Raw genomic sequence first — 8,872 nt, 5'->3', positions numbered from 1 at the left:
AATTCAACACATACTTAATATAATAATTTTATAATCTGAATAATATAGCCGATGAATAACATTGAGAATGCACGAATTGGTGAGCTCGAATGATTATCATTAAGTAAAACCATATATTATACAAGTTGGGATTAGCCACTACACAAGAATAATTAAAAAAAAAAATTCTCTACTATATGTGGTAAGCTTTGGCATGATGATATCATATTATTCCTCTCTGAGCATGTCACAGACTCATAGACTATATCAACAACAACAACAATAATAATAATAAGAAGAAGTTGTTAGTTAGGATCTATTTGGATGTTGGCACTTTTTCAATGATAAAACCATTGACGGATCTAGAATATATTCAGGAGGTTCATCTGATTCTTTTTTGATAAAAATTATACTATTTATATACGATTAAAATAGCTTCTTCAATCTCGAGGATTGCTTATTCATAGGCTATTATGAATTAAAGACATGTCACTTTACATATTGCTTATAATTAAATTCTAATGCTTATGTAATGTGGAGTACAACGTCAGCATCAACTAGTGGTTTGAATAAAATAATACTATTTGGTTATTATATATGATTGATATTAGGTAAAGTGCAATGCCACTAATGCATAAAATTGATTAATGAATATGTTGTTTCTATTAAAAAAATAAAAATAAAAATAATTTTTAAAAAAAGAATATGTTGTTTCTATGCAGAACAAACTTTTCAATAATTTGTTCACTCTTAATACTAAAATATTTTTCTACATTTGACACATATAATAGAAAATTTAGAAAAATATTAGGCCTTTTGGATCTTCAGCAAGAGAGGCCCAAAATGTCTAAAGGTTTTAATTTCCAATGTTTGAAGGGTAACATGAATCACAAAATTGCTATTTTAGTAATCAAACTTATGCCTAAGTGGGACATACATCATTTAGAAACTGCATACATTTGATGTAGACATTTTTAACATGGCTGCCCGAAATCCTTTATTATAAAAGAATAGACAAACAACAACCGTGTCTCAGTTCCAAACAAGTTGGACTAGCTAGCTATGATTTACAACTTAACGCGTAACACTGGAATAGAGGTTTCAAATGAACTTAGGATTTACGAGACAAATCAGTAGAAATTTTTAACATAGCGACCCGGAATCCTTTCTCATGACAGAATAGATAAACAACAACCGCGTCTTAGTTCCAAACAAGTTGGACTAGCTAGCTAGCTATGATCTATACGCTGTACCGCACAACACTGGAATAGAGATTTCAAATGAACTTAGGATTTATGAAATAAATCAGTAGACATTTTTAACATAAGCGACCTGGAATCCCTTCTCATGAAAGAATAGATAAACAACAACCCGTCTTAGTTCCAAACAAGTTGGACTAGCTAGCTAGCTATGATCTATACGATGTACCACATAACACTGGAATAGAGGTTTCATATGAACTTAGGATTTATGAAATAAATCAGTAGACATTTTTAACATAAGCGACCTGGAATCCCTTCTCATGAAAGAATAGATAAACAACAACCCGTCTTAGTTCCAAACAAGTTGGACTAGCTAGCTAGCTATGATCTATACGATGTACCACATAACACTGGAATAGAGGTTTCATATGAACTTAGGATTTACGAGACAAATCAGTAGACATTTTTAATATAGCGACCCGGAATCCTTTCTCATGAAAGAAAAAGAACAACCGCATCTCAGTTCCAAACAAGTTGGACTAGCTAGCTATGATCTACAACATAACGCGTAACACTGGAATAGAGGTTCCAAATGAACTTAGGATTTACGAGACAAATCAGTAGATGGTATTTCAGAATCCTATTTCTGTTTGCTTTATACTGCAAATGATGTCCAAGAAAACAAATAAGAAAGTGCAGCATCAACAAAAAAATGAAGAACACAAGCAATTGTGGGCTTCATAATCCTGTTCTAGGTGTTGATCTCATCAATTATATACTTCAAAAGACATCAACAAATGATATAAAGGTTACAACAAACTGAGATTAAGTTGTAAAAATGAAAAGTTACAGCACTTGAGATAAATGTTTCGAAGAGAAAGGCCCTTCGCTATTACAAGATACATAAGGCAGTATTCTCTCCCCACACTATACAAATCGAAGGTGGATTCGGTTAGAGGGTGTGTTTTACTTCTGTTAAAAATCATATGCCAATCATATAGAAGAAATACAGGCCACACGCGGTTCCTAAAACTAGAACGAGTGTTCTATAAAAAAAAATGAAAAATTTAGCCAATGCTTAAGCGAGAATCTGATGAACGCATGCTTGTTTGGCGTCTTGGAATCCCAATCTCACAGGCGTTAACCCTTGCTGCAAACCGGAGTGAACACAGGGACTCACCAGTAGAAGAAGGATCTGGTGATACATTAACAAACATCAACGTCTTCGAGTCACCACCTAGACAGGGCTGAATAAGGTACCAACAACATGCAATGGTCAGAAATAAGGTACCAACAACTACCCTGTTCCACTTTTGGAAACAGATGCTAATAGTCCATTGTAGCTCAAATTGGAGTAGAAGGAATTTACCTGGAGAAGGTAGGTAAGCTTTGAGTTCCTGAATGGTACATGCTCCTCTTTTTTAGCAAGAGCAAATATAACATCACTTAAAGACGATAAACTCTTGTTGATAGCCTGAATGAACACCATTGATAATAGAGAACAGGTTTTAGCGAAATTTATGGAAAAGGAAGCTCATGTAAAGAGAATGAGAAACTCAAATAACCTGAGTTTCTTTCAACCGATCTCCAGTAGACCCACTCTTAGATAGACGCTCACTGCCAGCAAGATCAATCAAATTGAGTACGCCTTGTACTTGTTGCTCTGTGCTCTACATGTGGACTTCACCATTAGTCAATTCGAAATCTAGTTCTGAAATAGATTCAAATGGCATACCATGTACAATAGCTTGCCATGAATGTTCTCACCTCATTAACACCCGAAATTCTCAAAGTGAAAACGAAATGACTTCTTGAGGAGTTTTCATTCATCTGAGTCTTGCCGACCGACCTAACATGCATAAATTCAGTTAGAGAAAGGTTTCACAAATTAAAATCCCTTTGAGTCCAAATAGAGGAACTGAGAAGCATTTATTCCTTAAATTAAAAGAAAAGTCCTTCACTAAATCATCATCATCCTATTTTATACAAAACACTGGATGAAAGATATAAAACTTCATTTAAGAATATAGATGCGGAGAAAAAAGATAAGCTGTAATTGCATACCTGGTTTGTGCTGCCCTCCTTAAAAGTGAAGAAACCTTGTTACTACTTTGAACATCTACAACTGTCAGGTCAGAGACATGGGTATGGCCATTTGCATCATGTTTGATTGTATATTGCTTTCCGCCATTTTCTGGTCTGGATGCATCAAAACCTGACAAAAGGTCACGAATAGTCTCGTTGTATATTTCAAGCATTGACACCTAAAAGAAGAAAACCAATGTCAGAAAGCAGAAACAAATAGACGGAACCATAGAAGTACAGAACTAAGTAACTGGATCAAGAAGAGTAACAATTTCTCACCTGCATTTCATATTTCCACCCTTGTGCTTGAAGAGACTGTCGTGTCTCAAATACCTGTTCTAAAGTGCGGGGTATTAGTCCTTTATTCTCTGAACTTTCTGGGTTGCCCATCATTGTATGTGTCTTGCCGGAACCAGTTTGACCATAAGCAAATATGCAAACCTGAAAAAATGGATGATAATCAGCTATGGATGAGTTTTTCTTTGTTTATTAATTGAATGATTTGACATATCAAAAGGAAAACTTATATGGTGGCATTTGTCTGGATAGTGAGTTTAAGAAAGTTTTTTGGCACATACCAAAAGAACCCTTGGAACTTGTGATCTTAGACAACTCCCTCCGTCCCATTTTACCCGTCCCAAATTGCGATGGCACAGCTATTAAGAGAACAATGGTTGGTAATGTAACTTTACCATTTTGCCCCTCTTAATTGTGTCTTGTTGTTAGTTCCAATATTGATAGATGACTAATACCAAAGCATCATTTTATATTCTTAAATGGTGTACTCTTAATGGTACTCCTCTTTGCAACATTTTTCAAGAATGCTAATAACAAGGAGTAATCAATTACACTAAGGGTATATAATGGGAAAAAAAAATTGTCTCGTCTTGATAAGTAAAAAAGGACAAGTAAAATGGGACGGGTAAAAATATATCACCTTATAACCGTAACTATAGCAAACATCAATTGTTTTTTTTAATTAACACAAGACTACTGAATTGCAGTCACACACGAAGTTTAAAAATACATCACCTTATAACCATCAAGAGCACTCTGTACAAGCTGAGAAATCTCAACAAAAACATCTTCTTGTGAAGCCTCGGGCGTGAAAACTTTGTCAAATGTGAAGGAATGCTTTTGTCCTTGGTAATAGAAATATCAAATCAATGTTAACAGACATTAAACCTAAACAAACTACAAATATTATCTCTGCTTCAATGTGATAGAAACACATACTCACCATTTTGTGCCAAGTCAATGCTTCTCCCTTGTGCTTCCATTGAGGTTGGAAAAGAGATAACATTTGCTTCCGCACCAACACCATCTTCAGATAATAAAGGTCTCACTCTACAGAAAACTCGTATGTTGCCTTTCAATTCCTGTACCAGAAAGACTCATAAGTGAATTTTCAATGAACTTTTTTTAAGATATTAGTCGCATAGCATGTGCGTGAGAATTTTACCAGGATGGTATTGTGCAATTTTTTCCGAAGTTTCTCTCCTTCCACAACTTTTGTTTCTGCATCAGCAAGACGCTGATGCAAATCAAAAATTACTTTCTTCTGCTCCTCGTATTCTGTTCTGGTTTCAAGTGCTGACATGTCGGACATCTGACAAAGTATATTTTGAAGTTTATGAGATATAATGGACTATAGAAATCCTAGAAAGGAAAAGGAATCACATTATGCACGGAGAGTGTGTTTTCATGATAAATTGTAACGCACCTCTAATCTCTTCTCTGCAAAAGTAAGTTTCTCTTGCAATCTGTTTATTTGTTCAGATTGAGACTGACAGCTTGCCTGAGGAAAAAAGACAAGAAAAATGGCTATTACCAAAAACAAATATTGCTTGGTGAAGTTCAGACAAACACAAATAAAACCAGACGGACCTCCAGTTCGTTTGCCCTCATTGACATGACCTCTAACTCAGCAACAGATTTCCCATTACATTCCTTATATTTTAGTAATTCAGCATTTAGAATCTGGACTTGATATAACTGTTGATCACGATCATCCCTCATCTTCTGTAAATCTCCCCGCAAACATCCAACTTCATTTGCTAAAGTTTCTTTTTGTTTGACAGCCTCATCTTGAACAGCCTTTTTCAAGTCAGAAGGGAACATAAGAAAATGACTCAGTAGATGACAAACAGTAGTCATTCTTCAGCTTATACAGCTAGCCTACCAGTCCGTATAAATAAACCAAGAGAAGTTGAGATAAAATTAAATACTTAAAGGCATCAACCAAGCAGATACTACTTTGGAGAAAAAACTAAAAATCATAAATGTTATCTAAATGCCATCAAATTTAGTTACCGGGCCATAAAGCAAAACAAACGAGACTAAGCTTTGAGTGGAAAAAAAGCAGTTTAAAAACTCCTGAAATGAAGCAGACATTTCACATTGCTGCAGAGTATAAGTTTAACTTCACCAGGTGCTAGATACAAGTGTTCAAATAGTGGAAATGGGAGAAATTAAGCTGCATCAAGCTAACAACAGGAGAAAAGAAAACAACATCAAAACTTACTCTAGAAGAAGAGAGCTGTTCCTGCAAAGAAGTGTAATGACCTCTGAGAGTGCTGAGATTTTCAAAAACTGCTGCTTTCTCCTTTTCCACACGCTTCAATGTCTCATTTGTTGAAGCAAGTTCAGACTGGAGCTTACTGTTGTACTGTTGTAAGCTTGTGTTGTACTCCTGTAACCGCTTGTACATTTCATTTAGTGATTGAATCTGCAGATATTAAAGCAAGATGTAAATTCAAACACGCAATTCACAACTATAATCAAACCAAAACAATACCTTGTACATCTCCTTACCTTTTGGTTTGCACTTGAATTGTCTTGTTGAGATCTCTTGAGCTCTTCAGAAACTGAGGATTGCAGTTTCTCTGCCGCATCTCTAGCCTCTTTCTCTCTACTAAAAGAATCCATCGCTTCCTGATCAAAATGTTACCGTAATTCAGAGACAAAGCTATTATTTGCTTCAGGGGAAGCTTCGACAAAAACCCAAATTTAAGAAATATGAGCTTTCCCCGTCTCCTACCAATTTGGCTGACTCCTCTTTTGCACACTTTTCTTGCAGTGCATCAATTGTTTTCCTCAACTCCATTATGATTGAATTCAACTCTTCCTCTTTGGCTTTCATTAGCACCTCTAAGAAAAACGCAAAAGAGCTAACATAAGTCGGTCATTCATTGGACGGCACTAACTTATACAAGAGGAACACAATCATACCCATTTCGTTGCATTTCTTTTCTGCTGATTCTAACAAGCTTTTAAGTGATGCCTGTTGTGTGACATTGTTTTCTTCAAGCTGCTGGAACCACTTGATGCAAAGCTTAAGTCTTCGTATATATTCAGACATGAGATCACACTTTTCCTGATAGGAACAACAGAAATTTATGCACCAATAGACATGAATCAGTAATCCAATTATAACCAGGAGTACGACCATTAACTAGAACTATACAACCACCAATAGACACTTCTGCTAAATTAACCAGGAGTACAACCATTAGCCAGAAGAATCAATCCAACATCTCACCTTAGTGTTAAACTTATTCTTAGTTTTCAATTTCTCCGCGAGTAAAGCTTCAACATCCTCTTTTGTAAAATCAAATGCAGGGCTGTCTGAACCAGCAGTACTTGGTGGTCCACTGGCTGGAGCCAGATCTGGAGCTGCATTCACCACTGCAAATGCTTGCCTAGTTGGCCTACCACCAGTAGCTGCAGTCGGCATTCTAGGATTAGCAATCTTCCTCTTCTTATCTACTGCAATTTCATCTGTCCCGTGTTTACTCTGCAAACCCAAGAATTCAGGAACTTCCACAAATTAAAACCCAAAAACAAGACATGTGGTTCGGTTCTTCAATCAATCAAACAGAAGCCGGAGAGCCAAAAATTCAGGAACTCCCAGATATCAAAACTAAGAAACACCCACAAATTACTTTCGATGCCAATGCCGCACCCCTGTCAGATTCTCCAAAAATACACTACTTTTGGAGAATCCAACACCAACCCCACTGACATTTTTGAAGAGTCCACGCAACATAGATTAAAACACACAAAAACAACACATTTAATTCTTCAATCAATCAAAAAAAGTCCCAAAAAAAAACAAAAATTCAAAAACACCCAGAAACGAAAACTAAAAGACACCCACGAATTAAAATCCAAAAACAAAACATGGGGTTGCATCAAATCAATCAAAAACAAACCCTTTAACCCAAAACACAACGCACATAAGACCAAAAAACAACACAAATTCCTAAATGATTTGCTTACATTGGAAGGACTAGAAGGAAGAGGCGCTTTGTTCTGGTTCCTAGGAGGAGCCATTTCTTCAAAAAAAGATTCCTAATTATGAAATGAAGTGAGAGAGAGAGTGAGTGATTTGATTTGGGAATTTTGAAGTATGAAGAAGTGTGGGTCCGTGAATTGCACTCGAAGCTATATCTCCCCAAATACTATATCACTCTTATTACTACCGTTGCTTTGAATTGCAGTAAACTGGAAAAAAAAAACCCACTAATTATTTTCCTCTTTGAAACCCTAATTGGTAATTTGGTCGGAGGTTAAGGGATAAAACGACGTAGTTTTGGAGAATGATGAGTGTATTTGAATTTTTTTGAAATGGGAGCTGGCGCTGGGCGCATTTTTAAGATTCGTTGAAATGTACACTGCCTATTATACCCCTAACGGTCTAATTTAATATACTTATCATTTTATATATAGTTGCATTTTTTTTAACTTTCTTTTTACCTATTTTTTTTTATATATATAACTATAGTGTTCGGACCAACTTGTGTGCACCTTAATTAATTTTATGAGACACGTTAGGTAACTCTGTCCATCAAGGATAGAACGGATAGGAAAAATCACTTACTCCCTCCGTCCCAAATTATGTATCGTTATTTCCTTTTTGGTCCGTCCCAAAAAGAATGTCGCCTTTTCTTAGTTAGTAAATTTTTAAAAACACAATTACAATTTTACCCTTAGTGATTCCACTTGATTTTAAATTCAATTACTCTTTTTTTTTTATTTGTCTTTTCAATTAAAAGTGGTCTCACTTGATTTTAAATACTATTACTCATTTTTTTAAGAAGAGTAATTTTGTAATTTTAACAAAGTCAATACTTATTTCATAAATATCGTGTCCGGTCAAATGACGACACATAATTTGGGACAAAGAGAGTAATATTTTTGTCTCTATTAGAAATTGAACCTAAGATCTTAGGTGTCTAATCCAACTTCATTGAACCACTCTTTTACTTCTCCGAATTTATTTTAGGTGATACTATTTCCTTATAATTTGTTTAAAGAATAATAATATATTTTATATTAAACTTTTTATATCATCCTTAATTGTACTGATGGATTTAGGATTAAGGTTGATTGGTCTAATTATTAATTTTCTTAGCATTTAATGAATCGGAATTTTAAAATTATGGATTCGTAAAACTCTTTATAATATGTTTCGGAGCTTATTTTGTATCTTGTTACTTTATTGTCTTATTTTTTTTTCTTATAATTTTATATCATATATTTTTAATTTTCTTTTAAGATTTGACTCGAGCATTTATCGAAAAGGTATAGGTAAGATTTGCATA

General features: G+C 34.9%; 1 protein-coding gene across 2 annotated transcripts; it reads right to left on the bottom strand.

Moving 5' to 3' along the window:
• Positions 1-1,984: 1,984 nt before the first annotated feature.
• Positions 1,985-7,867, bottom strand: LOC107856364 (kinesin-like protein KIN-14N). Of its 2 annotated transcripts, XM_016701382.2 has the most exons (17): positions 7,548-7,866; positions 6,808-7,062; positions 6,498-6,642; positions 6,307-6,416; positions 6,081-6,200; positions 5,791-5,994; positions 5,154-5,363; positions 4,990-5,064; positions 4,729-4,875; positions 4,507-4,645; positions 4,299-4,408; positions 3,546-3,707; positions 3,246-3,445; positions 2,949-3,030; positions 2,747-2,851; positions 2,551-2,655; positions 1,985-2,428 (listed from the first exon to the last, which is right to left on the bottom strand). In XM_016701382.2, the coding sequence occupies exons 1-17, from the start codon at positions 7,599-7,601 to the stop codon at positions 2,249-2,251; spliced, it is 2,403 nt and encodes an 800-aa protein (XP_016556868.1). In that variant the 5' UTR covers positions 7,602-7,866; the 3' UTR covers positions 1,985-2,248. The 2 variants fall into 2 exon arrangements, 1 of the variants encoding a protein (XP_016556868.1); XR_007057904.1 differs by lacking the exon at positions 1,985-2,428 and having other exon boundaries at positions 2,606-2,655; positions 2,747-2,862; positions 7,548-7,867.
• Positions 7,868-8,872: the final 1,005 nt, after the last annotated feature.

The sequence above is a fragment of the Capsicum annuum genome, chromosome 7 (genome assembly GCF_002878395.1).
Source record: "Capsicum annuum cultivar UCD-10X-F1 chromosome 7, UCD10Xv1.1, whole genome shotgun sequence".
In the NCBI taxonomy this organism is placed as follows: Eukaryota; Viridiplantae; Streptophyta; class Magnoliopsida; order Solanales; family Solanaceae; genus Capsicum; species Capsicum annuum.
Note: the sequence above shows the minus strand (reverse complement) of the source record. Positions and strands in the feature narration are given on the sequence as shown.